The sequence below is a fragment of the Bos grunniens genome, chromosome 19 (assembly GCF_055505025.1).
Source record: "Bos grunniens cultivar Pamir isolate PY7600 chromosome 19, Bosgru_T2T1.0, whole genome shotgun sequence".
Classification (NCBI taxonomy): domain Eukaryota; kingdom Metazoa; phylum Chordata; class Mammalia; order Artiodactyla; family Bovidae; genus Bos; species Bos grunniens.
The window spans coordinates 29,029,534-29,056,457 of record NC_141183.1 but is presented as its reverse complement, the minus strand read 5'-3'; the positions used below and the strand labels follow the sequence as shown (position 1 = coordinate 29,056,457).

The following is a 26,924-nucleotide window of genomic DNA, read 5'->3' as shown; positions in this document are numbered from 1 at the left end:
GCCCCGCCCGCGGTCCGCTCCCCTCAGCCCAGCGCCGCCATGGAGGGCACCGGGGTGCTGCCGTTCGTGCGCGGCGTGGACCTCAGCGGCAACGACTTCAAGGTGAGCCTCCGGGCGGCAGCCGGGACCCCAGGCCCGCCCCTCCGCTTCCTGCGCGCCCGGTACCGCAGACGGGCTTGCCCGGACCCCGCCCCGGGCCGACGTCCCAGGCCTCCGTCCGGCGCCCGCGAAGACAGCCCAGGCCGGGCGGGGCGGGCAGGCGCGCGCAGGGTCCCGGAGCTGCGCCGGGGCGCGCGGGGCGCGCGGGGTCTGCCCACCGGGGAGGGTACTGGCGCCTGGCCCCGGCAGGCCGGCCGGGGGTCCCGGTCGGAGCTCGAGCTCGCGCCTCCCCAGCCCTCCCCGCCCCTGTGAGGTCATAGCCCAAGCCGGGCCCTGACTCATGGTTGCGCCGCCGGCTCTGCGCTACCCGCACCCGCCACCCCCATCCTGTGTGGTCTTAGGCAAGTCACTTCCCCTCTCGGAGCCTCGTCTTCTCGACTGGTGGAGGGGCTTACATTGAAACCCCTGGAGGCAGGGATTAGTTGTGGAGGGCGTGTTGGGCAGGTGTGCGAGGCCCTGGGTGCCAGTTGTCTGAGCAGCTGCCGAACTGGCAGACCAGGGCCGCTGGGAACACCAGCCCAGCCTCGGGGCGGATCAGTGGTTCTTGAGAACTGAGAATGAGGCCGCAGGGCTGGTGACCAGAGAGGAGGCCCTGAGAGATGGCTTGGTTCCAGGATGGTCCTTAGGGCTGCAGGGTGGATGAGTGGGTCGACCCCGGCTGGCGTCAGTGGAGCGTCAGCCTGGGTCTGCAGGGTGCAGTGGTCCAGGCAGTGGCTGGGGTCAGGGCAGAGGAGACAGGCCCTTTCTTCCTGTATTTACCCACCCTTGACACCATGCACACTCCTCTGCCTCCATCCCCACCGTCCTCACCTGGAGTCACCAAGTGTCCTCTCCAGTCTAGGAGAGTGAGTCACCAGCAGGGAATGTGGATGTAGGGAGAAGAGGCACCAGCCCAGAGCACTGAAGGCATAAGCCTCCCCAGGCTTCTGGCCACAGGGCTGGGGTCCTGAGGTGGGCATTTGAGTCTGGGGGACAAATGGGTGAGTGAACTAATGAATATTCCTGTGTGGGAAAGGGTGGGGAGCTGGGGCCTCATGCAGGGGGTGGGTGGCAGGGCACAGGTGGGGCCTTGGCAGAGACACAGTTCAACAAATTGAACAGGCACAGCCTGGATGCAAGGCGAAAACATTGAGTTGATCTGACCGCACAGCGGACTGTGGGGTGGCACCTAGAATAAGCCTTCCTGGGCCGAGAATCCAGCAGGAGAGGCGGGGGTCTTAGGTCAGCAGCCATCCTGATCACCAGTGGGTTCTCAGGAGGCTTTTGTCATCAGAGGGCTTTCACCAGCCCTATTCTACGGGTGAGAAAACTGAGACAGAGTGGCCAAGTGATGTGTCTGGGGTCACACACCCAACTAGACGTGACTACTGCCCCCCAAAGGCTCCCACGGGCTGTGGGGGCCACAAGGTGGCAGAGCAAGGGTACCATGTCCCAGACCTGTGACATTCCCCCAGGGTGGCTACTTCCCTGAGAACGTCAAGGCCATGACCAGCCTGCGGTGGCTGAAGCTAAACCGCACCGGCCTTTGCTACTTGCCAGAGGAGTTGGCCTCCCTGCAGAAGCTGGTAAGAGGCTTTGGGCAGGCAGGGGAGGGTCCTGGTGGATGGGGCTAGCCAGGTGGGCAGAGCCTGTGCAGGACATTGCCTGTCACAAGCAGAACTGGTGGAGAGGGGATGAGCACCCTTCCTGGGAAGTATGCAAGAAGAGGCTAGGTGTGCGAAAGAGGAAAGATGCAAGAGTAGACTGGACCTGGATGGCCTAGGGTGCCTGGTAGGACAAGGCTGTGGTAGCAGATAGGGGCTCTGTGGGAAGATCCCTGGGTGGGGCAAGGCCCTGGTGGTGGATGGGGGCTCTATGGGAGGGTCCCTGGACAGGGGAAGGCTGTGGTGCCAGTGGGTGCTCTGTGGATGCCCAGCCCACCCTGCTGAGCCTCTGCACCCTGTGCCGGCCCAGGAACACCTGTCAGTGAGCCACAACAACCTAACCACTCTGCATGGGGAGCTGTCCAGCCTACCATCGCTGCGGGTGAGTGCCGCCCAAGACTGCAGAACTCAGGGTGGCGCCTGGGGGCCAGGCCAGCCCCTCTGTCCACCCTGGTGTCAGGGGGGTTGGGGGAGAGAGCATGCAGTAATGACCTGAGTTGAGTAACACGTAGGAGAAAAGGTGAAAAAACCTAAGTCTGATCCATTTTGAACTGCTGTGATAGCTGATCCTGGCCGAGCAGCACTCCAGCTATTTCTCAAGGGTCTTTCATGTGATCCCAACCTCCACCAAGTTCACAGATGAGGAAACTGACCACGGGGGCAGGTCACTTGCCTGTGGTTTATCCCCAGTGATAAAGCTGGGGCAGGGCAGGGGAGGTGGTCTGGGTGGGTCATTCCTCCTGCTGTTCTCCATGGAACCTCCCGTCCCAGATCTTCAGGCCATTCCAGTGGATGGCCTTTAGGTTGGAGCCCTGAGATGCGAAGGGCACACCTCTGGAGTCGGGTTAAAGCTGAGCTCTGCATTTTCCGAGATGGCCCTTCAGTGACCGCCGTGAAGTGGCAGGGTGTCACCATGCAGACACTGGGCAGACAGGGAGCCACAGTGGCGGCTCCTGTTTCTCCTTCTGTCACCTGTGGCCATGGTGCCGTCCCCTGGTCCGTCCCCCCCTCCTCAGCCATCCTGCACTAACGTCCTGCACCATGAAAGCCTGAGCAGATTTCAGCCCTAAGGGCACAGAAAGCAGGCTTGCTGTGAGTCTACACTCGGATGCTTTTGGTCCAGCCTTCTTCCGTCTGTGCCAGAAACTCTGACTCAGAGCTCCATCCCTATCTTGCCCTGTGGAACTGGGAGGAAGAGGGGTTATTCCATCAGAAAAAGTTCCCTGCGTTTCTGTGTGCTGGGCTGTGAGGCACGTTTGAGTTGGGCTTTGAAGTGTGAATAGGAGCTCATTGGTAGAGTAGGAAGGGCTTGCCAAGTAGAGGGACTACAAGCAAAGACCAGAATGGGAGAGCACTCAGGATTGGTCTCCCGTGGGCTGACGGAGAAGGTAGCCTTCCCTGACCTCTGCTTCTCCTTGGAGTGGAAGCCAGGGCTCATGGACTCTCGTGGTTTATCCCCAGGCCATTGTGGCTCGAGCCAACAGTCTGAAGAATTCAGGAGTCCCTGATGATATCTTCAAGCTGGACGATCTCTCAGTCCTGGTCAGTGGTCACCCACCACCTGGCAGTGAACCCTACTATTCAGTGACCCTCCCCCCACTGCCCTGGTCCCTGGGGCCATGGTTTTCCTGTTGTACAAATGAAGGAACTGGAGACGTCCGATGGACAGTGCCTTGCCCAAGGTTGCTCAGTTCCCTGACTTAGGCCGCTTCCTCCCAGGGTCCCACTGTCTCCCTTTGGCCTGGAAACCTCCTCCTCTGCTGTCCTCTCAGCACCCATCCCAACCCTTGAGCGTGTGCAGGCCTGGCGGGGTGGGGTCAGCCCTGCTACCCCTGACCCAGCCTCACTCCCTCCCCAGGACTTGAGCTACAACCAGCTGACAGAGTGCCCGCGGGAGCTGGAGAACGCCAAGAACATGCTGGTGCTGAACCTCAGCCACAACAGGTGCCGCGTGCTGGGCTGGGCCGGGGAGATGGCTGACCCCAGAAGCGGAGCGCAGCCCTGACCACTGACCCTCTGCCCACAGCATCGACAGCATCCCCAACCAGCTCTTCATCAACCTCACTGACCTGCTGTACCTGGACCTCAGCGAGAACCGCCTGGAGAGCCTGCCCCCCCAGATGCGCCGGCTCGTGCACCTGCAGACGCTTGTGCTCAATGGGAACCCACTGCTGCATGCCCAGCTCCGGTGGGCGCCCGCCCTCCCCACTGGGTCCGGCCTAGCTGGGTCGACACCCGCCTGCCTAGCTGTCAACACCAGGCATCCCGCCTACCCCGCCCACACCCACCCTCGGGCCCTGCCCCTGGCCTGAGGCAGTGTCTCCCCGCGTCTCCCCACAGGCAGCTCCCAGCACTGACAGCCTTGCAGACCTTGCACCTGCGGAACACACAGCGCACCCAGAGCAACCTGCCCACCAGCCTGGAGGGCCTGAGCCACCTCGCAGGTGGGCAGTCCCCGGGAGCCCTCAGCCCCTTCCTTCCTCGTGGAGGAGGCCGCTGGACCCTACTTCCCTAAAAGCCTCTAGGGGGAGGGGTGCCTCCAGGGGAAGGGGTGTGGTTACCACCCATCATGTGCCTGAGGCCACAGAGCCAGAGGGGTAGCCAGGCTTCACATAGCTGCCTTGGAGCCACTAGGGGCCCTAGCTGACATGCTCACCTGTGCCCAGATGTGGACCTGTCCTGCAACGACCTGACGCGCGTACCCGAGTGCCTGTACGCCCTGCCTGGCTTGCGGCGCCTCAACCTCAGCAGCAACCAGATCGCGGAGCTATCCCTGTGCATCGACCAGTGGGTGCACCTGGAGACCTTGAACCTGTCCCGGAACCAGCTGACCTCGCTGCCCGTGTGTGCAGGTCTGGGGAGGGTGGGGCGGCCATAGGCCATCTTGGCACCCACCTCAGACCCCACATCTGCTGTGTCCCCTACAGTCGGCCATCTGCAAACTGACCAAGCTGAAGAGGCTGTACCTGAATTCCAACCAGCTGGACTTTGACGGGCTACCCTCAGGCATCGGCAAGCTGTCCAGCCTGGAGGAGTTCATGGCTGCCAACAACAAGCTGGAGCTGATCCCCGAGAGCCTCTGCAGGTGCTGGGCTGAAGTGGGGCCTCCCCCGCGCCCCATGGTCTCTGTGCATTGTACAGAACACGAGGGGTTGACTTGAGTTTGTGGATAAAGACACTGGGTTCATGCCAGTGGGTTCCCCAAACGCCCTTCAGGGACAAGGGGCAAGGCCAGAGGGACTGCACTGCTGCCCCCTTTGAGACGCTGTGCTGCCTTTGCTCCCCGAGGTCACAGCATCCACTAGCATGGTCCCCGGCACTGAGAACAGAAGACCCCTGGCAGCTTCTGAGCTAATTTGAGAGCAGAGTGTGGTTTTTGATGCCCTTTTGCTCGTGTCCAGGGGTCGCTGGTTCTCAGAAGGCCATAGTGGAGGATGCTGCCTGTAGGAGCCACAGAAAGGGCCTCCAGTCACTCAGCCACAAGGAAACTCGCCCCGCCCCCAGCCTTCTGGGCTCTTTGGAGCTGGCTGGTTTCTTAACTGGCCAGGCTGCTCAGGTCCTCTGGTCCTACCTGGCTGTCCAAGCCAGGACTGGAAGGCCCCTGTCTGCCCACTCCTGAGGCCCGACCGTGTCCTCACAGGTGCACGAAGCTGAGGAAGCTGGTCCTCAACAAGAACCGCCTGGTGACCCTCCCAGAGGCCATCCACTTCCTGACGGAGATTGAGGTCTGGCGGGCAGCTGGCGCTGGGGGTGGGGACAGACCCCCAGGAAAGACCAAGCAATGGGGTCCTGGGGAGAGGGCAGCAGGGGCTCCTGGAGGGCTGGCCGGTGCCAGGGTGGGGAGGAGGTGATGCTTATCTGCAGGCAGCTGGCGCTGGGGGTGGGGACAGACCCCCAGGAAAGACCAAGCAATGGGGTCCTGGGAAGAGGGCAGCAGGGGCTCCTGGAGGGCTGGCCGGTGCCAGGGTGGGGAGGGGGTGACGCTTATCCGGCATCCACATCACACTCGGCATTGTCACTTAAGCCTCACAGCCAGCCTGTGAGGCCGCTCTTCGCAGATGGGGAAGCCAGGCCCACGGGGGCGGCAGGGTGGGGACCTGGGCCCTTTGGCCCTGGTGGTGCAGAGGTGGAGATGGGGTTTGGGGGCACTGAGGGAGAACCGGGGCTCAGCACTGGCTCTGTTCACCCATGAGGCAGGTCCTGGATGTGCGGGAGAACCCCAGCCTGGTCATGCCCCCCAAACCTGTGGACCGTGCTGCCGAGTGGTACAACATCGACTTCTCGCTGCAGAATCAGCTGCGGCTGGCGGGTGCCTCCCCTGCCACGGTGGCCGCGGCGGCCGCTGGTGAGCATGGGATGCCTCTCTGGGCCTTAACTTACTCATCTGTAAACAGGGTGGGATGTTCTCTCTGGATAGGGGGTGTGGGGTTGGCCCCTGGTTGGCTGGATGCCCTGGGGATGAAGGGGTCGGAGCCAGCCGGGTCAGCCGTGTGCCCCTCCCTTCAGCAGGGAGTGGGCCCAAGGACCCCCTGGCTCGCAAGATGCGGCTTCGGAGGCGCAAGGACTCGGCCCAGGACGACCAGGCCAAGCAGGTGCTGAAGGGCATGTCAGATGTGGCCCAGGAGAAAAACAGAAAGCAGGAGGTAATCCGGCTAGACCAGGGCTTGGCTCTGCTCGCCAGGGACCCAGGTCGGGTGGGAGAGGGGACAAGGGCAGAAGGGCTCCGTTCTACCAGAGCTGGGCATGGGCAGAGTCAAGTCAGTGTTGTGCCCACCCCCACCAGGAGAGCGCGGAGGCCGGAGCGCCTGGGGGCAAGGTACGGCGCTGGGACCAGGGCCTGGAGAAGCCGCGCCTTGACTACTCGGAGTTCTTCACCGAGGACGTGGGCCAGCTGCCTGGCTTGACCATCTGGCAGATCGAGAACTTCGTGCCTGTGCTGGTGGAGGAAGACCTCCACGGCAAGTTCTATGAGGCAGACTGCTACATCGTGCTCAAGGTGCGAGTCTGGATGCTGCGAGGGGCCGCGGGGGCGTCTCTTGGATCGCTCTGGATGGGGTGGGAGGGGAGAGCTCTGCAGAGCATGGCGGTGCCACTGGCAGGGGCTGACCCAGATGCTGCCCCGGCCTCCAGACTTTTCTGGATGACAGCGGTTCTCTGAACTGGGAGATCTACTACTGGATCGGCGGGGAGGCCACACTCGACAAGAAGGCTTGCTCTGCCATCCACGCCGTCAATCTGCGCAACTACCTGGGTGCCGAGTGCCGCACGGTGCGCGAGGAGATGGGCGACGAGAGCGAGGAGTTCCTGCAGGTGCGAGGGCTGGGTGGGGCTGACAGGGATGTGTCCAGTGCGGGGACAGATGGGGTGAGGTCAGAGGAGCGAGATGAGACCACTGGTTGGGAGCTGGGTCAGGTGAAGATGAGATGGCCAGGCTAGTTTGGGAGTCCGCTTGGTGGGGGTGTAGCCAGGAGAGACGGGAAGTTGAAGCAAGAGTTGCAAAGGGACTGGCTACCAAGGAGGTGGGGCCAAGGGCAGGGCCAGAGTCATCCAGTGAACTGGGTCAGTGAGAGATGCTGGCCTGCCACCAGCTGGTTACATGCAGACACCTACAGAAGATTTTGGGTACTTACCTAAGTTTGCCATGTTCTGTAAACGTGCTTGGTCCTGTCCCCTGATACGCTTGAATCTTACCATGCTGTGTCTTGTACAGGAGCAAACGGGTTCATGGTTGTGTGTATACTAACACCCCAAGTGTGTTTTTGTCTGCAGGCATAGATCTTATATTGTTTTTTAACACTGTCATGGATTCATAGCATCTGATCCATCTGTACACAACTCTGCTTCTCCTGACAGGTGGTATTTGGTGGGGGTAGGGGGGCAGTTCAGTAAAAGGTCACACACCCTTTCACAGGTATTTGACAACGACATCTCCTACATTGAGGGTGGGACAGCCAGTGGCTTCTACACTGTGGAGGACACGCACTACGTGACCAGGTGAGGCTTGTGTGTGAGGGGCACTGACCTGGACTCAGTCGGGAAGGATGGGGGAGGGCATTGGGGTAAATCTGCCCTTGGTGCCCCCCCAAGCCACTCTCGCTCTGGCCCCCAGGATGTACCGCGTGTATGGGAAGAAGAACATCAAGCTGGAGCCCGTGCCTCTCAAGGGGGCCTCCTTGGACCCAAGGTGAGCCCCATGATGTGAGGTGGTGTGCTTAACCCCGTACCTCCTCCCCACAAGTGTAGGGGGACAAAGCTGGGCTCTAGATAAGAAGCCGCCCAGCCCTTGTCCCACATTGCAAGGAGGGATTTGGGATGAGGTCAGAGGCACAGGGGCAGTTATTGCATGTGGCCCATTGCAGCCCCTCCCACCACTTCTGTCCAGGTTTGTTTTCCTGCTGGACAGAGGGCTGGACATCTACGTGTGGCGAGGGGCCCAGGCCACGCTGAGCAGCACTACCAAGGCCAGGTAAGAGGACTGCACCCTGCCCAGACATCCTGGGTGCTTTGTGCAAAGGAACATGGTCACCTGAGGAGGTATGGGCCTCACTAAGGCTTTGCATCTGCCCTCAGGCTCTTTGCAGAGAAAATTAACAAGAATGAGCGAAAAGGGAAGGCAGAGATCTCGCTGCTGGTACAGGGCCAGGAGCCCCCAGAGTTCTGGGAAACGCTGGGTGGGGAGCCCTCCGAGATCAAGAAGCACGTGCCTGATGACTTTTGGCCACCCCAGCCCAAGCTGTATAAGGTGAGCTTCATCAGTGGTCAGGATATGGGCGGGCCTTTGCACCACTGTGGTGGCTGTGGGCTCATTCTGGACTTTGGTGGGGAGAGGGTGCCACCTCCTGGGCAGGAAATGCCAGGGTCTGAGTGGGGCCGTGGAAACTAGCATCAGGCTCTGTGGTTCCAGGAAGGTGGGACTGGAGAGAAAGGCCGAGAAGTACATGGGTGCCTGGCCTGAGCACCTGGTCTTGACTCTGTGGGTGACAGGAAGATGGGGGTGATGTGGGCAGGAAAAGGACCAGTTAGAAAATCTGTAAGGACCCAGAGAGGGAAGGCAGGTTTAACAACCCTTCTGCTGGTAGGATTTCCTGGAAAGGAGGTTGGGGTACAGGGAGACTAGTCTGGAGAGGAGCAGGCTGTGGACTTGAGCACAGTGGCCAGCCTAACCAGGGGCTGCTGTGGGTTGGTCTTGTGTTCCCTGGACCCACCCTAGTTAAACCCATCTCTTGCTCCTGCCAGGTGGGCCTGGGCCTGGGCTACCTGGAGCTGCCACAGATCAACTACAAGCTCTCCGTGGAACATAAGAAGCGGCCCAAAGTGGAACTGATGCCTCGGATGCGACTGGTGAGACTCACAGGGAGTTAGGCCCCTGGGCCGAGATCCCTCCCTGCTGGCTGACCCTGGCCTTGACCTCCAGCCTCTGGGGCCCCGCAGCTGCAGAGCCTGCTGGACACTCGCTGCGTGTACATCCTGGACTGTTGGTCCGACGTGTTCATCTGGCTCGGCCGCAAGTCCCCACGCCTGGTGCGTGCCGCAGCCCTCAAGCTGGGCCAGGAACTGTGCGGGATGCTCCACCGACCACGCCACGCCATGGTCAGCCGCAGCCTAGAGGGCACCGAGGCGCAGGTGCGGATGAATGCAGCTGCCCTCGGAGGTTTCCTCCCCGAGGTCCTGTGACCGCGTTTTTGCCCTGACGCCCCATGAACGGGTTACAGACTACATAACATCCCTACACAGCTTCCAGCACTGCTGCCAGCACAGCCCCTTTCCTACCCGCCCCTCCCACTCCCAGGCCACACCCCTATAACCCGCCCCTTCCGGCCCCGCCCCGTTCCAGGTCCCAGGCCCCACCCTGCTCCGCGGACCCCGCCTCCTTAGGCTGTGCTTTCGCAGGTGTTCAAGGCCAAGTTCAAGAACTGGGACGACGTGTTGAGTGTGGACTACACGCGCAATGCAGAGGCCATGCTGCAGGGCCCGGGGCTCGCGGGGAAGGTGAAGCGTGACGCCGAGAAGAAGGACCAGATGAAGGCAGACCTCACGGCGCTCTTCCTGCCGCGGCAGCCGCCCATGGCTCTGGCCGAGGTGGGCGCAAGCCCCGGGCCGCGGGGCGGGAGGGCCGGCTGTGCCGGTCCTACCGTGACAGGTGGGGTCGTACGCAGGCCGAGCAGCTGATGGAGGAATGGAACGAGGACCTGGACGGCATGGAGGGCTTCGTCCTGGAGGGCAAGAAGTTCGCTCGGCTGCCAGAAGAGGAGTTCGGCCACTTCTACACGCAGGATTGCTATGTCTTCCTCTGCAGGTGCCCTGCACCCCCCCCCCTTACCCGGCCCTCCCCCGGTGCTGGGGCCTCGGTTCAGCCCTGCCCACCGCCCTCTGACCTTGCAGGTACTGGGTCCCCGTGGAGTATGAGGAGGAGGAGAAGGAGGAGGAGAAGGCGGGGGCCGAGGACAAGGAGGGCAAGGAGGCGGCAGCTGAGGCGGAGGAGAAGCAGCCTGAGGAGGACTTCCAGTGCATCGTGTACTTCTGGCAGGGCCGTGAGGCCTCCAACATGGGTTGGCTGACCTTCACCTTCAGCCTGCAGAAGAAGTTCGAGAGCCTCTTCCCTGGCAAGCTGGAGGTGTGGGGGCCTTGCCCCAGAGCCCTGGGCGGGGGGCATTCCTGGGGAGGCTTGCCCCACTGGGAGCAGGGTGGGGGTCCAGGGAGCTGCCCCTGATGCTTCCACACCTGCAGGTGGTGCGCATGACGCAGCAGCAGGAGAACCCCAAGTTCCTGTCCCATTTCAAGAGAAAGTTCATTATCCACCGGGGCAAGAGGAAGGCTGCCCAGGGCGCCCTGCAGCCCAGCCTGTACCAGATCCGCACCAACGGCAGCGCCCTCTGCACCCGGTACCTGGCTGCGGGGCGGCCGTGGGTGCACAGAGGTCGGGCCTGGCTGCTCCCTGCTGACCCCTCCCTCACTTTCCCCTCCCCTCCCCCAGGTGCATCCAAATCAACACCGACTCCAGTCTCCTCAACTCGGAGTTCTGCTTCATCCTCAAGGTGGGGTCTCGTGTGGCTGGGACCGAGGGGCAGGGTGGGGAGCAGGGTGGGCCTGACCTGACCCCAACACACCCAGGTTCCCTTTGAGAGCGAGGACAACCAAGGAATTGTGTACGCGTGGGTGGGCCGGGCGTCAGACCCTGACGAGGCCAAGCTGGCAGAGGACATCCTGAACAGCATGTTTGAGGCCTCCTACAGCAAGCAGGTGACCGGGGTTGGGGCGGGTGGTCAGGTGACAGGGAGGCGGGGCTCGGGGGGCCAGGCGGGGCGGGGGGGTGATCAGGTGGGGGCGGGCAAGCAGTGGGCCCTGAGCTGACCAGCCTTCTCCCCCTAGGTCATCAACGAGGGCGAGGAGCCCGAGAACTTTTTCTGGGTGGGCATTGGTGCACAGAAGCCCTACGACGACGACGCTGAGTACATGAAGCACACGCGGCTCTTCCGGTGAGGTCGCCCCGCCACCGCTCCCAGCGTCCTCAGTCCTGGCCCTGCTGCCATGACCCTCAGCCTCTCCCTGACCCTTGACTTCCCCCAGATGCTCCAATGAGAAGGGCTACTTCGCAGTGACTGAGAAGTGCTCTGATTTCTGCCAAGATGACCTGGCAGACGATGACATCATGCTCTTAGACAATGGCCAAGAGGTGAGACCCGCCCCCCCTCCGCCCGACTCTGCCCACACTGGGAGCCTGACGGTCCCTAAAGAGGCATTCTGAGGCTGGGAGACCACGTCCCCTGCTGTCCCCACAGGTCTACATGTGGGTGGGGTCCCAGACCAGCCAGGTGGAGATCAAGCTGAGCCTGAAGGCCTGCCAGGTGAGTGGGGGAGGGGCCGAGGATGGGCCTGGGGGAGGGGCCGAGGCTGGGGCTGCCCTCACCAACCCCTTGCCCGCCCCCCAGGTGTACATCCAGCACATGCGCTCCAAGGAGCACGAGCGGCCCCGCCGCCTGCGCCTCGTGCGCAAGGGCAATGAGCAGCACGCCTTCACCCGCTGCTTCCACGCCTGGAGCACCTTCCGCCAAGCCCTGGCCTAAGGCCACCGCGCTCCACCTCTGTGGAGGGATAAGTGCCCCCCTGTCACCGTCCCCAGCGCCACCAGTGGGGTGACCCTGACCAGTGTCTCCAGGGGTCTGGCAAAGCAATCTCCCTCCACTCTGAGCTCACGTGTGACTCCCCTTCTGCCAGGGATAAAGCAGGTGTGGCTGTCCTTTAAGAGATATTAAATGCTTTTATTTTCAATATTAAAAATCAGTATTTTTAATTTTAAAACGCTAATTTAACAAAAATGACAGAAAAAAAGTCCCCCAGAGTACAATCTACAGGAAATCCATCCTGACCCCCACACGCACACGCACACACGGCCAGGCCTTGGTCCTGGTTCCAGAGTGGAGCTTTCACACACACACTTGCACGCAGCACGGTGGTCGAGGGGGTGCTGGCCCAGGAGCAAGTACCAAAATAGTTTTAGAAATGACTGTGGTGCCCGGCACAGGCGTTAGAAAAATACTCTTTGTTTGCAAAAGGAGAAGAGGGGACGGCACATGGCCTGGGAGGTGGTAGCCGTGGACCCGGCTGCCTCCCCTGTGGCGCCTGACTTTCCGGGTGGCCTCTGCCTGCAGGCAGGGCCCGGTGGAGTCCCTGAGGCTCAGGGCCAGGCTGGCAGGCCCCACAGAACCCCAAAGTTAGCAGGTGCAGGTCTACATGGAGGACCGGACCTCTGGCTCCAGCTCCGAGCAGGGCGGGGGCGACCTGGCAGTTCTGGCCTCCCTAGCAGAGACAAACAGGATCAGCAGAAGGCCAAGGAGGTCCAACGGGGCAGGCGGCCTGCCACACGTGTGCCACCAGTCTCCAGGATGGGGGGCCCTGCAGTGACAGCCTGAACCCCGAAGCGAGGGAGGGGGTCACACAGAAGGAGCCACAAGGTCTGTGTCGGGAGAGGCTGGGGGAGGTAACTGACTCAAGGGGACCAGGCTGCGCACCTGCAGCCTCATTTGATCAGGATGGCGCAGGCTCGAGCCTCCTCTTCGGACAGGTTCCGCAGGTTCTTCTCAGATTCCTCTGAGGAGCTGCAGGGAGGGGCAGCGGTCAGCAGATCTGGGGTCAGGCCCTCCTCAGTCCTTCGCCCAGCTGGGGTATGAGGTTGGCTGAAGGGTCAGGGAGGGAAGTTGGGAGCGACCAGCCCCTCCTGTGGACCCAGCCAGCTCCTCACCCCAGGAAATCCTTTACGTCCTCCACCGTCATGTCCCCCGTTGTGTCCAGTGTGGTGTCGGCACTGGTGGCCGAGTCAATGGACATAGGTGAGAGCATGGCCTCAGGTGGCTCTGGGGTGTCTGCAGGGAGGAAGTGAACAGGGTCCTTCTAGGGCTCCAAGGCCCCGTCCACACTTGACCTGGTCCCAGACCAGCCCACGGTGGACCATAGCACCAACCAACCCCTCCCCAGACCCTCTGGGCAGCTGCCTCCTGCAGAACACCCCCACTGCCACGAGACAAGCTGCCCAGCTAACGCGCGGCCTCCTCACCAGCCTCCTTGCAGATGGGATCGGGGCTTCCATCACAGCTCTGTGGGGCCAGGATGATGCCCGGGGTCCCATTAGCTTGGCTCAGCTTGGGTGACTCTCGGGACCTGTGGCTGCACAGATGGGCTGTGCTGCAGACCCCCGGCAGGCATCTCATGGCTTGAGGGCCAGATCCCCGCCCTCTCATTCCTGAGCCTTGGGGCCAGAGGGATGACTGGGGAGGGCCACCCTGCTGCTTGCTGAATTGGGGGATGGAACAAGCCCAGCCTTGGTCCCAGCGCTGCAACCCCCTGGCCAGGGGCTACCCCTTCACACACCTGATGTGTGTGGCACCTCGGGGCCAGCGGACGTCCAGAGAGCAGAGTGGCTCGGTGATGTTCCGGGCACTCAAGGAGAAGCGCTCAAACTCCGAGGGGGAAATCAGGTAAAACCCTAGGAGGCGGCAGGAAGCACAGTAAGGGGCCACGTCCCCACCTCCCAGGAGCCCTGACTGCAGCCGCCGGCCCGCCTCACCCTGGCCGTGCCGCGTGAACACGCAGGAGGCGATGCCGCTGATGTCCTCCTTGCGGATGCAGGCATAGTGCACCTGGGGCCGCAGGCCCGGCACTGAGAACACGTGCACGTCACCCAGGTTAGTGAGGCAGGCCAGGCAGGTCTCCGTGTAGTCCTCGCAGGCCACGCTGGCAAAGGTAGCCAGAGCCACCTTGCGCACGCGGCAGCCCTCGTGGGCTGTCAGCTTGAACTTGGTCTTGGCGCTCACCTTGGGTAGCGTGAACACCTGGAGGTGGGTGTAGAGTGGGTGCTAAGCGGAGCCCGGGCCAGTACACACTCCAGTGCCCCCAGTCTAGCCCGGCCCCCACCACCTCCATCCAGAACCACCCACCCTGAGCTGCCACCCTGACCCCAGCTCCACAGCCCAGAAACCTCCCAGGCCCCTCCACCTGTGGCAAAGCCAGTCATGCTGGGTGGTCAAGTTGGAAGCCAGTACCCCACACCACAAGCTCCTGCCAGACCACCCAAGGGTCCTGAGGGGCACCAGGGTTCCCCAAGGTGCCTCTGCCATGGCTGGAGGCTCTCAGGAGGTCCCAGTGAGCAGGAGTGGATGCAGGCCAAGGGTCCGACGGCATCCAGGAGGCGAGAACCCCAAGGGGTCTCGGAGACTGCTCACCTTGAACTGCTCCTCGGACGCGATAAGCACAGCATGGCCGCCCTGCATGTCGGGCGCCTGTGCGAGGTCCCGCGAGGCCTCGTAGGGCTCTGGCAGTGGACGGCCACGCCCGTCCAGCACCGCGATGGCCACCACGGGGGCACGGTGCATCAGCTGCACCTCCTTGCCCAGCACAGCCTCTACCGCTCGCTCTGGCCGCTTCTCACCACCTGCCACTGCCGCCGGCACCTCCAGTGCATAGGCGAACACGGAGCCCGAGTTGGTGCCTGCCCACATGGTGGGGCCATGGTGGGCCGCTGCAGGGAGACAGGCTGGTGAGGCGGGTGTGTGCCATCCCTCCCCTCTGGTGCCCTAGGACCCTGGACTGGGTCTCTCCTACATCCCTGGTGACCCCGGCTAGCCCCCTGCAGGCACAGGAGTGCCCTCTAGGGTCCCTCCACAGGCACATCAAACTGGACCCTGACCTCTCAGACCTCTCCTAGCATCCCAGTGACGCGGCCCATCACCAGTCCCAACAAAGACTTGGACTTGGGCCCCACCCGCAGGGCACCCAGGCACCAAGTCCCGGGCCCATCCAGGATGCACACCACACAGTCCAACTCTTAGGGAAGGCTCTTGAGTAGACAGTGAGCTAAAAACACTGGGGTGCAGATGGACCCGGCAGTCACACTGTGCACCCTCAATGGCCTGGTGACCTCAGCAACAATCTTACCTGGGAGGGAGGGGATACCCGAGCAACCAATAGGTGAGCAACAGGAAGCCACGCTTCTCAGGGAGACAGTGGAACCAGGTCACGCCCCCCTCCCCCTGCCGCGGGCTGCCACATGCAGACAGTGGGAAGACCCCCCAGACAAAGGGGCCCTCAACAAATGACATCAGAAGTGGGGGGCTCCCCTCCCAGATGGAGGAGGAAAGATGCAGAGATACCATGCGCACACGAGCTGGACGCTGACCCCATGCCAACTCTGAGAAGGCGTTTCTGAGGTGAATGGGGTCACCTGTGGGCCAAGGGTGACAGGCAACCCCAGCCATCAGTATCCACACTCCAGGCTTCGACACAGGCCCTGTGCCAGAAGTGAGGTCCACCAGACACACCCTGAGCTGCCCAGTAACCTTCGTTTTAAGTTGTGTTTAAAATGTGTTTACAAGATACACGATGTATGGAGAACAGGTCGGGAGTCAGTGCAGGGCTGAAATGCCCCATTGCCAAGTTAAATTGATCAGCGGCTCTGTCCATAAACCTCAACGCACCACTGCCCTGGGCAGGACCTGCTGGAGCTCTGCCCACTTGGGGTCAAAACCAGCTCCTCCCAGGCCTGCCCTCTGCTCCAGTCACACTGCCGGGGCGACTCACATCCGCCTAGGCCTTGGTGCTGCAGCCCGTACTTTCCCCAGATCCTGGGCTCCCTTCTCTGCCCAGGTCTAAGGCCGCCCCACCCACTCACCGAGCCTCACCATCGGGTTGTTCCAGGGGCTGCTGGGGGTCAGGGTACCCTGTTGCCAGTACAGCCTGGCACTCAGAAGGCACACAGTATTTTCCAGCCTTCCAGAAGGCACGGGTCCACCCCATCACCCATTTCCCAGAAGACCAAGGGACACACCACCCCTGGCTGCCCACCCTGCCCAGTCTCACCATCTCGAAGGAAGGTGTCTGCAAAGTATAGACAGCGCACAACGCCCGAGAGGGAGTCGTCGGCTGAGCGGGGCTCAATGCGGCGCTGCACGGGTGTCACCTCCACATCCTGGGGACCGGCCTGCTCCGCCAGCTGCGCGTTGGCCTCCTGCAACTGCAGGGGCGCAAGGTCGGGCCACCATCCTGCCCCCCGCCCCCATCACCCTGCCCACCTTGCCTGCTGCCCCACCTTGCTGCCGGCAACCGTGCGCTTCTTGCCCGATGCGCGGCTCTTGCGGATGCGCCGGAAGGACTGGCGCAGCGACTTCTTGAGCGACTTCACGCGGGACAGCGGCCCCTCCATGGCCAGGGAGTCGCTGGGGTGCAGGGTGCACCTGGGGGTGCAGGCCGGCCATCAGGGAAGCGCAAGTCAAGCAGCCAAGGGGCAGACCTCCCCCAGCGGGGCCCTCTGAGGCTTCCAGCACCCCAACCTGCACCCCCATGAACCTCAGGAGGGGCTTGCTCACGCCCACCTGGCCAGCACGGGGCTCCTGCGCAGATAGTCAAAAAGGCCAAAGCCGTGACTGGTCCCAAAGGCCACGAGGCCCCACTCGGCATGGAGAGTGACGGCTGTGACGGCGGCTGGTGGCAGGCACTGGACGAGAGCGCGGGGCTGGAAGCCGGCTGGCCAGGGCAGTGGTCCCAGGCGCGGGCTCAGCCGCTCATGGCCTTTCCATGTGAAGCCCTCGCGGTCCTGCAGCAGGTCCAGGCTGGCCACGCCCACCGTCTGCTCTGCCGGCGTGTCACTCAACTCCAGCACCAGCACCTGGGCGGCGGGGGACAGTCAGCTTGGAGGACAGGACACCCCCACCCAACCCGAGCCAGTGACACCACTGCCAGGGTGCTTCCAGGAGTCTGTCTGGAGAGCATCCTCTGAATAAGCACTGACTGGTGCCTACTGTATACCAGGGCCCTCACTGAGCAACACCATGGACACCAAGACCTGCAGGCCCCACCCTCCCAGGGTTCACTTAACAGGTTGCTCCCGCCCAGGCCCCAACCCTGTGAGGGTCCCCAAGGCCCCAGCTGGCCTCCCCCGTTCCCACCTCTGGGTTTCTGCCGGGCCAACCCCTCTAGCACCCTAGCGGACCTGCTAGAAGCCCTCAAGCCCCGCAGCCCTGGCAACACCTCGGCCCCACCTGACCCGCGGTGCCGGCCACCACCATCTGGGCCGTGTATTTGCAGAGTGCCACCTTCTGCACGCCGAGCCGCGGGTCATCGCTGTAGGGGTCGAAGCAGCCCACCTGCGGGGATGGGAGGGGAACTGGTGACAGGGCAGAGCCCAGAACAGGCTCCCCGGGCCAGGAGGGGGTGGGGGGCTCGCACCTTGCGGAAGGGCGGCCAGTCGTCCTCGGCGGCCTGGGCCAGGCTGTCAGCGTGCTCGCAGTCCGTCTGGAAGAGGCCGGCGGTGCAGAGCTTGTAGAGCGGTCGCAGGGCCACGCCGGAGGCATCCCAGAAACGCACCGTGCCGTCCTCGTGGCTGCGGAGAGGCGGCGTCAGGCCCAGGGCCCCACCCCACCACTCCGCATCTGTTCAGCCAGCAACTGCTCACTGGGCCCCCAGCACCTAAGCCAAACACTGACTGGACTCCTACTGCATACAGCAAACAGGAAGCACCAACTGTATAGGGCAAGCAAGTACTGAGCACCTACTGTATGCCAGGCCACATTGCCTGGCCCTTCCCTGCAGAGAGGATGAGAAGGTGCAGAAATACCACTGGAAATAATGAGAAAAGGTGCGGAGCAGTGACTCAGGGCACAGAGGACCATGGGGGTTCTGCCCCCAGGGGCCTCCAGAACACGTGACAGAGATGCCCCCAAAGCAGAGGAGTGTGCTAGGGCAGGAGCAGGAAACCTGGGGAGGGCAGGAGCAGGAAACCTGGGGAGGCCAGAAGGAAGCAGCCCAGGACATAGCCATAGAGCCCGGGTCAGGGCCCCTGGGCGGCGGCGGCAGCCCAGAGCCAGGGAGGGAGAAGCTCAAAGTCTGCGGGCTGGCTGGGACACCTCCAGAGGCCTGAGGGTCCCGGCACAGGCAGACGGCAGGGGCTGGGCAAGAAGGTGGGGCCTGAGTCACCGGGCACGTTGGCGCCCGCCAGGCCCAGGCCGGGCTCTCCGGCACCTGCCCTGGGCAGCTCGGCGTGGGCTGGCCCAGATTTTCCGGTCCCGGGATAGGCTGAGTGGGTGGAGCTCAGTTTCATCAAGGAGGGACGGGCCTTAAACCAGAGTCTAGGGAGGCTTCACCTGGTGCACCCAGTGAAGAGGGTGACCTGGTCCCACCAGGGGCCAGGCCTGAGTCAGCGGGCAGGTCAGCACCCGCCAGGCCCAGGACAGGCCTCGCACCTGCGCAGGTGGCACCAGACCCTGCTCGCCTACACACACACACGCTCACATACCTGTCACAACTAGGCTGGAGAGGTATCACCTACCCGGTCAGCAGCAGGCCTCGCTGGGATGGCTCCTGAGCCAGGTTCCGGCCCCCAGTGATGGGCCAGCTCTGGGGGATGGAGTCGGGTGTAAGCTGAAGTCATGCCAGGCACCACGTGCAGGACGCAAAGGCCCGGCAGGTGTCCCACCTACACCTGCCACATCCCCTCCTCGGGCCCAGCCTGCAGTGCACCCCCGGGGGACCCCTGCCCCACCCTCCCCACCGGCACACACCGAGGCCCCAGAGGCCGGCTGGGGGCTCTGCTGCTCGCCAGCGCTCACGATGCGGGCCCAAAGCTTGGCGGGGACATTGGCAACGTGGGCCGAGCAGGTGATGGCGGACGAGTGCAGGGGGGCCAGGTACGGGGCGGGTACGGCCGGCCAGCCAGGCGTCTGCAGGTCCAGCACCACCAGTTCCTCTTCGAGCAGCACGGCGAGGGCCTGGGGCTCATCGAACTCTGCAGGACGGGGCGGGTGAGCGCAGCCAGAGATGCGCGGGGCCTAGGTCTTGGGAGGGGGGCTGGGTACGCACCATCCTCGGGCCGCATGCTGTGCACCGTGAAGAAGTCGATGACGCGGGAGGTGAAGTCCAGTGTCACCAAGGTTTCAGCCTGGAGCACGCTCACGCAGTGGCGGTCGCCATAGCTGGCGCGGGGCATGCCACCACTAAAGATGACGAAGTGCTCGCTGTTCAGGGTGAGAAAGCCGCATGAGCAGCTGGTGGGGCTCCAGGAGAGCCTACCCCCACGACCCTACCCCCAGGCAGGCCCCACCTACCCAGACGCACAGCTTCGCCACAGGACCTTGTTGATGGCTTTGCAGGGGAAGGGGCCTGTGGGGAGACAGCACTGGCCTCACTTGCAGGCTTTCAGGCAGGGACCTGAGGGCCCTGGATCGCATTTCTCACCACTGCCCCATCTCCTCCTGCCTCCATCATCCCCACCGGGCGGCTGTTCCCTGCACCCCAAGGGGAAGGCATGCTACCCAACGTGGGGCAGAGGGGGTGCTCTCACCTTTGGCCTGGTCCTGCCACCTTCCACACATCCCCCCTGAAGTTCTCCAACTGAGGCCAGTCGGAGCTTGGGGTCACAGCCAACCCTACACAGGTCCCCCACACTCACCATAGGGTGTGGTGGCCACTGTGGGCTGCGCTGTTGGGGAGTTGCCGGTGTCCACGGCCCAGATGGCGTAGCTGCCGTCGCTGTGCGAGCTGACCACTGTGTGGCCACTGCGCTCCCAGCACACGCTCTCCAGCTGCTGTGGGGTGAGGGAAAGGCGTGAGCTTGGCGGCGGTGAGCAGAGGCCCCAGGTGGCCGCCAGCCTCATCCACACACCTGGTTCCCCAGGAAGATGCGCTCAGCACAGCGAGCAGCCTGGTTCCAGATGACCAGCAGGCCCCGGCTATAGCCAATGAGGATCTTGGTGGGGTCCCGCAGGTGTCCCTGGAGTGACTCCACGGGGCCCAGCGCCTTCCCACACCGGTAGTCATCAGGCACGCTGAAGGCAGCAGAGGGAGTGAGCGGGCGGGGTGGTCAGTGGGGGGGGCGGGGGCTGGTGGAGGGGGCACAGGGAAGCTGGGTGGCCTCTCACCTTCGCAGAACCTCGTCTGGGCCCAGGGTCTGCCCCTCAAGCAGCGTCAGGGTGGGAACATCCAGGAAGAAGATGCTTCCGCCCTCGGTGCCCAGTGCGGCCATGTCACCCGCAGCCACCAGCAGGACCACTGTGATGTGGGCGAGGCTGGGCAGGCCGCTGTGGGGCCGAGGGGAAGCAGGTGAGGGTGGGAGCCCACACACCTGCTGGGGAGGGCATGGGGGCCCGTGACTGTCAGCTCACTACAGCCCCTCTGGTCTCGCTGGGCCCTGGTCATGCAGGGGGCTGGCCCCCGGGAAGGCCACGGTGGTGGCTGCAGACACCATAACCAGCTCACTCAATTATTCACCAGGATGTCGGCAGGGAGAGGGATAAAAATAGGTCCCCAGGTCTTGGAGACAGGCCCTGGAGCTCCTTCCCCTACCCAGAGGGGATAGCGGCAGGAACCAGGTCCCGCCTGGGCAGGGACCACAAGCTCCAGGACTCTGCCTCCAAGCCCCACCAAGAAGCCCCATGCCTTCAGACATCTCCCTGACCCTGAAGGGGGCCCCCAATCACTCCCCCACAGGAGCTGGAACACCTCAGATCCACGCTGGGTCCAAGCCCAAGCAGGACAAGCCTGTTTCTGAGCTGGATGGGCATCTTGTGACCTGGTCAGACTTGCTGCAGCCATTCCAACAAGGGCTTGTGGGCCAGGAACCGCAAGGCCCCTTACTCTCCCCGTGAGGGTTGAACCCCATGCTGTTGCCCCCCGGGGCGTCCTGCCAGCACCTCACAACCCAGGGAGACCCTTCTTGTTCTGACCTGCCCTCTCCTCCCCGCACAGTAGGGCCCATTGTCCCGCACCTGTCTAAGGGTCCAGAGGACCAGTGCTGAGGTCAGTTCCTGCTCCAGATGCCCCTCTCGCTACAGGGGCACAGGGCCGCTCCCCAGGCTCTGGGACACAACCTCCCCACCCTGGGCCTCCTGGGCCCTGGCAGTGCCAGGGCACAGACCCTCCCTACTGACCATGGGCTCACCTGGGACTCCCGTCTGATGCCCACAAAGTCCACAGAGCAGCTCTCTGGACTCAGGCCCAGCCTGAAGTGCACCACCCCACCTCAAGTCCCAGCCCTGGGGCAGCTTCCTGTCCCCATTGCACCTTCACAGGCCCCCCACTACATCTGGCAGCCACAGCCGGCCAAGCCCCTCGGTACCTGGCGCCGTCAAAGCCAGGCCGACTGGGTGCCTGGAAGTGGATGGCTTCCTCCAGGTGGGCGCAGCCATCATGGTGGACGATCTCCCACAGGTGGAGGCTGTCGTCATCCAGCAGGGTCAGGACTCGACCCTGGCGGGTGAGTAAGACCAGGACTGAGCTGACTGGGATCGGGGGCGGGGCAGGGGGTTTCTGGGGGCCGGCAGCAGGGCCGAGGCTCACCTGACCAGGCAGGAAATGCATCTGGGTGACAGTGGCCGCATCTCGGTGCAGGCCCGTGAACTCCACACCAGGGGCACCGTAGCTGAGGGTGACGGGTCAAGGGTGGAAAGCAGGCACAGGCCAGGACATCAACACCAGGGATCACCTAGCCCCTCCTCCCCAGGACCACTGCATCAGGCCCCCGGTGACACGGGGAGGGGTGTCACCTAGCCCTGTCCTGGGGCCCTCCCAGGTCTGGGGGCTCCTCTACGGAAGAAGCACTACGCTCAGGATGCAGACCCATTCGGTCCTGCAAGTCAGTGCTGCGTATGGCCTTCCCTTCCTCATCTGTAAAACCGGCCAGTGACTTGCTCACCTGCCTCCTGGGGCAGACACAGGACACCTAAGAACGCAGGTTCTCCCGGCACACCCGGCCCAGGCCCAGTTCACGGCTCTAAGTCAGCCTCACGGGTCTGTGGGCGCAAGAGCTGGCCTGGCACATTGGCATCATGGGCAGAGATGCGAGGCCAGGCCCAGGAAGCCCGGGGCAGAGCAGAGTCCAGGCTGCCTCTCCACAACCACAGGCTGCTGCCAGCCGCAGGCCAGGAAATCCATGCCCTCGTGGGGTGGCAGCCTCACTGAGTGGGGAGAGGCCCCAGGGACTTGGAGAGGTGGATGCCTGGCTACAAGTGCCCAGTGTAAGCGCCAGCGTCCCAGCAACCTCAAGCTTCACCGTGGACGGCGGGCCAAGGGGCCCCAGCGGGGAAGACTAGGCTGGGGTCAGCAACGTTGCTGGGAGACAAGGCAGGAGCCGTTGCTTGGAGCTGGAGCCGGGAGAACACAGACAAGGGGACAAAAGAGGGGCAGGAGTGCTGGGCGGGAACCAGGTCGCCAGGGAGACGGGCCAGACTCGGGAGTGGGATGGCCCCTGTAACCAGCCTCAGTTTCCTAACACAGGACACGGGTAGGAGTGGTCTGGGGGACAGGGGCTCGTCCTCCTCTGAGGCCGTCTGGCCGCCCATCCTTTGTCAGCATGAGGGGCTGGTGTGTGTGCAAGGAAGACCCCGCCACCGGCAGAGACACACTGTGCCGGGGAGAAGGGGCCATGGGACCACGGCTCCCACAGGCAGGCAGCAGTTGGAGGCAGGAGCAGCAGGCAGGGAGGGGACTCCTGGGCAGGCAGCAGCCTGGGGCAGACGACCAGGGCACCGTCTCCTCCCTGTCCCACGAATGCCTCGGGATCCACGGAAGAGGAGGGGGCACCTAGACCCAGCCCCTCCCCTTGGTCCCTGGAGCTGGCAAACTCACAACTGCCCGACCAGTGCCCTGAGTCCCGGATGGGGAGACCCCATCCCACCCTGTAGTGGCCAGCCACACCCTGCACCTGGGCCCCACCTGGGGGGCTCACCTCGTGCAGTGGGGGTGGGCTGCTCCACAGCAGGAAGGAGGCATCCAGCTGCCAGCCTCCCCCCGCCCCGCCCCCTCCCCTTGGAGCTCTCAGGAGAATGGCCCTTTGTGCGGCTCACAGGCCCATTGTGCGGGGCCAGCGTCCAGGTGGGGGCCGCGCCGCGCTCACCACGCCGAGCCTGGCACTGCCCCCAGCCCTCAGCTGGACACACGTGTCTTCAGGCCGGCACACGTGTGTGCACCCAGTTCCCAGGGTAAGGCCTGTTGTGACCCTGGTCCTCCCACCACCCTTGCTGGGGACCATGTGCTGCCAGCCCCGGCCTACCTCCCCAGTCACAGCTGCTGGGACAACAGGAGGGTTGCCGAGGTAACTGGCTGCAGCGATGGGCAGCTGTGGACCCCTTCATCTCTGAGGCGCCGCCTCAGGGCAGCAGCTGCACGACCTCCACCAGGGGCCCTGCCCGGCGCCCCACACATTAGCCACGACCCCAAAGGATACATCTTGACGGCCCCAGACCGGGTGCCGATGGCCATGATACGAAGCTCAGGGTCAAAGGCCAGCGCACTGGGCTGGTTGGGGAAGCCATGCTCCACGGTCTGCAGGGAGGTGGGGGTGTCTGCAAGGCACAGCCCCCACCCGAGGCCCACCCATGGCAGTCTCCAGCTCTGTCCCTGCTGCATGCCCGGCCCCTGGACCTCAGTGTCCTCAGCTGTGAAATGGATGACCACACCTCCCGCAGGTGAGGAAGGGCCTGAGCCCTGGCACCACCACAGGCCTTCCCAGCCAAGGCCCGTCCCACTCGACACTTGGGTCCATGACAACAAACAGAATGCGGCTCGCAAGGGAGGATGCGCGGGCACAGACGCAAACCCAGCTGCCCCACGGGGTGGGCTCTGCACCCCACTCGCCCAGGCAGACTGAAGTGGGGTACAGTCCTTGGTACCCCCCACACATAGGCTCTGCATGGCAGTCAGAGACCAACACGCAAGGTTGGCTAGGCAGAGGCTCTTAACTCCCCTGAACCAGGGCTGCTCCCCACTCCCAGCCCCAGAGACAGGAAGAAGGGGGCCCAGACAGAGGGTGCTTCCTGCCCAGTCCCTGAAGGTGTCACGCACCTCCCAGACTCAGGCTCCGACCTGGAAACTGGGGGACATGGCTCCCACCCATCCCTGGTCAGGGCAGTAGGCAGTGCTGCACACTGGGGGTGTCAGGGGAACAGCTCCCACCGGGTTCCCTGCTCCTGGCAAAGCCCTAGTTCCCCCACCCGCCCACCAGCACAAGGAGCCCTAGTCAACCCCAAGGCCTGGTTAGGAGCCCTCCCCGGGAAGCTGCACCCCTGGGCCCCCAGCCCCCAGTACCAAGGTGGGATACCACACGTGGCTGCCAGTTCCTCCTGACCACTGCGTCATCAACACACAGGTTTTATAAGAACCCCTAGTCCCCTGAGGCCTGTGTCCTTCTCCAGCCCCAGCCCATCCAGGCAAGGACTGAGTCGTCTGAGCAGCTGGCTCGGCCCTGGGCAAGTCACAGCACTGTCCGAGCCTCAGCTTCCCATCCAGGCACTAGGGAGCCCACCTGAGGACAGAGTGGACCACTGGACCAGGGTGAGGTGGCAAACACTGGCACCGCTGTGCCCACACTGGACCTGACCAGGTCCTGCAGCCTGTTCCTCTGTTCAGGACTCTCGGGGACCTCCAGCTCACTCCAAGTCAAAAGCCTAGTCCTTACCACCTGGCCCTCTCCGACCTCCCTTCCATTGACCCCTGGCTGCTGGCCTTCCGCTCTCCTCCAGTCCACCATGGAAGCTTCCTGCCTCAGGACCAGAACACCCACCACAATCCCTCTACCTGGCATGTGCCCTCCCCACTTTGGAGCCTTCCCCCAACTCAGCAGCTGCTCCTCTACACCCTCACCGGCCTGACTTCCTCCACAGCACTGACCACCAGCCCAGCCATTGCCAGCTGCACACCCCACTCCCTGTTTCGTCTTCTCACTGTCTCCCCAGCTAGGACACTGGCCCCTCAAGGCAGTATGTGTTAAGATGATACAGAGTGGACACACAACAGGCAACCAGGGGCAGGGGCTGGGATTTGGACCCAAGACAGCCCAAAGTCCACACTCACCCGACCACCCTCCACCCCCGGCCACTTGGGAATCTGAGGCTTTTTGTTTTTGCTTGTTGGTGTTGCCACGCGGCATGTGGGATCTTAGTTCCTGGACCAGGGATCGAACCTGAGCCCCAGGAAGTGGAAGCACAGTCTTCACCACTGGACCACCAGGGAAGTCCCGGGGACCTATTTTCTAGTGATCAATTGCCAGTCCCTCTAGTGACCCTCAGCCTAAGTCCACCCCCCTCCTACCACTGCTGCCCACTCAGAATGCGGCCTCGCCCGCCTTAGCAGGGAGCCCAGCTTCTGCCACCAGGGGCCAGATGGGGGAGCGCCTCCCCTCCACCTTTCTGGGGCCCCCACTTCACACCTCGACTCCCTGGCTGAGGAGGTGACACTTTAGCATGACACCTGCCCCACCACGCTGTCCTCTCACCTCGAGGGGCTCACCCTCAGTCACTCAGCATAGGAAGGGGCCACCTGGGAACCCCTGGGCACTAGCCTCCCCTCTGGGCCCCTTGGCCATCAAGCCCGAGGATCCTGGCACCCTCTATTGCCACCTGGGAAACCTTGCCTGCCCTGAGAAACGTCCCGGCCTTGGCCAGTGCAGAAGCAGTGCCCAAAGAGTGTCTCCCTGGACCAGGGTCTCCTGCCAGCCTCTCGGAATCTACAGCAGCCCCTGCAAGGGGCCCTGGCTCTCAAGCTGAAGTCAAATCCCACTGACAAGGGCACACAAAGACCAAGCCCCCGCTCACTCTGTCTCTGGCCAGGTCGTCAGTTCTGTGAACCTCAATTTTGTCACCCTCATGTGAGCATAACGACTCGAAGCCCCAAGAGCAGCAAGGGGGCATGTGATCAGAGGGCTTGGGTGTAAAACTGAGGCCAGAAGTGACACCCCTGGGGGGAGTTAGCAAGCGGCAGGCCGGGCCTCTCTCAACCACACACCAGAGCAGGAAGGCGGGGCTGAAGGCAGCCCCTTTCCCGTGGCCCCTCTGGCCCTACCCAGGAAAGAAAGGAAGGAGCAGCCCTCTACCCCCACCTCCGCCAAGGCTCCAGAAGCGGTGGGTCGGCTGCCCCCGCAATAGAGTCCGCAGCAGGGAAGACCGTGGCCCCATTTCATCGCAAGGGAAACTGAGACCCCAGGATTCGAAGTGCAGTTGGTTACACGGCCAGGCATGCCCCCTGGAGCCCCGGGCAGGCCGGGCACAGCTCAGGCGGGAGTCCCAGGCAGTGGGGGAAGGGAGGAGAGGAACCGGGAAGGGATTTCCCAGCCCCACCCCCCAACATCTGCCCCAACTCAGCACTCCTCCCCACCGTCCTGGGTGCGAAAGCAAAACAAATCGGGCCCAAAGGCTGCGCAGGGGCGCCGAGGTCCCCAAGAAAGAGATAAAGAGGCAGAGAGTGGAACCAGAGCGAGAGTTGAGAGCCGCACGGAGGCGGAGAGGCCCCTCGGGGAGAGGCCAGCGAAGTCCGAGGCGCGGAGACATGAGCGGAGGAAGCGGAGGGCAGGGATGCAGGCGCGCGGCTCGGGCGGAGCGGAGCTGGGCGGCCCGGCCCGGCGTGCGCCCCCTCCCCCGGCCCGACGTGGCTCCGGCCAGGCCCCCGTCCCCGCCCCCAGCCAGCTGCCCCCGGCCCGCCGCCGCACCTTATGGAAGGCGAAGAGCTCCTGCTTGAGCTTCTCGCGCTGCGGGTCTGCGCCCTGCCTGCGGAACCGAAACTTCATCATCTTGCGCCCGGCCGCCCGCCGCCGCCCGCCGCCGCCCGCAGGATGCGCCGCGCGGCCCCGCCGGTCCTGAGGCGCGGGCGGGC

General features: G+C 63.6%; 2 protein-coding genes across 11 annotated transcripts; one reads left to right on the top strand and one right to left on the bottom strand.

Annotated features, from left to right (window-relative positions):
- Window positions 1-25: 25 nt before the first annotated feature.
- On the top strand, window positions 26-12,080 carry FLII (FLII actin remodeling protein). 8 transcript variants are annotated; one of them, XM_086358474.1, is made up of 30 exons: window positions 26-102; window positions 1,614-1,724; window positions 2,113-2,184; window positions 3,264-3,344; window positions 3,661-3,746; window positions 3,829-3,990; window positions 4,143-4,246; window positions 4,469-4,644; window positions 4,730-4,887; window positions 5,443-5,527; window positions 6,000-6,147; window positions 6,312-6,445; window positions 6,586-6,798; window positions 6,933-7,112; window positions 7,714-7,796; window positions 7,912-7,986; window positions 8,185-8,268; window positions 8,373-8,544; window positions 9,039-9,143; window positions 9,234-9,425; window positions 9,693-9,881; window positions 9,959-10,098; window positions 10,185-10,416; window positions 10,530-10,684; window positions 10,777-10,837; window positions 10,914-11,042; window positions 11,172-11,278; window positions 11,370-11,475; window positions 11,582-11,647; window positions 11,732-12,080. In XM_086358474.1, the coding sequence occupies exons 1-30, from the start codon at window positions 40-42 to the stop codon at window positions 11,864-11,866; spliced, it is 3,804 nt and encodes a 1,267-aa protein (XP_086214600.1). In that variant the 5' UTR covers window positions 26-39; the 3' UTR covers window positions 11,867-12,080. The 8 variants fall into 8 exon arrangements, 7 of the variants coding, with proteins under 7 accessions (XP_086214600.1, XP_086214598.1, XP_086214602.1 ...); XM_086358472.1 differs by having other exon boundaries at window positions 6,309-6,445; XM_086358476.1 differs by having other exon boundaries at window positions 2,075-2,184; window positions 6,309-6,445.
- On the bottom strand, window positions 12,041-26,924 carry LLGL1 (LLGL scribble cell polarity complex component 1). 3 transcript variants are annotated; one of them, XM_086358479.1, is made up of 23 exons: window positions 26,761-26,924; window positions 23,506-23,603; window positions 21,621-21,702; window positions 21,400-21,530; window positions 20,204-20,362; window positions 19,948-20,110; window positions 19,735-19,870; window positions 19,391-19,445; window positions 19,146-19,300; window positions 18,848-19,071; window positions 18,616-18,683; window positions 17,517-17,670; window positions 17,330-17,434; window positions 16,664-16,956; window positions 16,381-16,525; window positions 16,152-16,305; window positions 14,519-14,814; window positions 13,864-14,128; window positions 13,668-13,782; window positions 13,354-13,463; window positions 13,042-13,162; window positions 12,812-12,898; window positions 12,041-12,599 (listed from the first exon to the last, which is right to left on the bottom strand). In XM_086358479.1, the coding sequence occupies exons 1-22, from the start codon at window positions 26,839-26,841 to the stop codon at window positions 12,820-12,822; spliced, it is 3,189 nt and encodes a 1,062-aa protein (XP_086214605.1). In that variant the 5' UTR covers window positions 26,842-26,924; the 3' UTR covers window positions 12,041-12,599; window positions 12,812-12,819. The 3 variants fall into 3 exon arrangements, with proteins under 3 accessions (XP_086214605.1, XP_086214606.1, XP_086214604.1); XM_086358480.1 differs by having other exon boundaries at window positions 19,735-19,867; XM_086358478.1 differs by having other exon boundaries at window positions 13,668-14,128.

Bases quoted from the DNA above. Each gene is read 5' to 3' on its own strand.
- LLGL1 (XM_086358478.1), bottom strand. From the start codon at position 26,841: ATGATGAAGTTTCGGTTCCGCAGGCAGGGCGCAGACCCGCAGCGCGAG. The intron at 16,957-17,329 runs GTGGGGCCGAGG...CCCGCCGCCCAG, and splicing joins TGGCCGGCACCGCGGGTCAG to GTGCTGGTGCTGGAGTTGAG. The intron at 14,129-14,518 runs GTGAGCAGTCTC...ACCCACCTCCAG, and splicing joins CGTCCGAGGAGCAGTTCAAG to GTGTTCACGCTACCCAAGGT.
- FLII (XM_086358470.1), top strand. From the start codon at position 40: ATGGAGGGCACCGGGGTGCTGCCGTTCGTGCGCGGCGTGGACCTCAGC. The intron at 6,799-6,932 runs GTGCGAGTCTGG...CCCGGCCTCCAG, and splicing joins ACTGCTACATCGTGCTCAAG to ACTTTTCTGGATGACAGCGG. The intron at 10,099-10,184 runs GTGCCCTGCACC...CTGACCTTGCAG, and splicing joins TGCTATGTCTTCCTCTGCAG to GTACTGGGTCCCCGTGGAGT.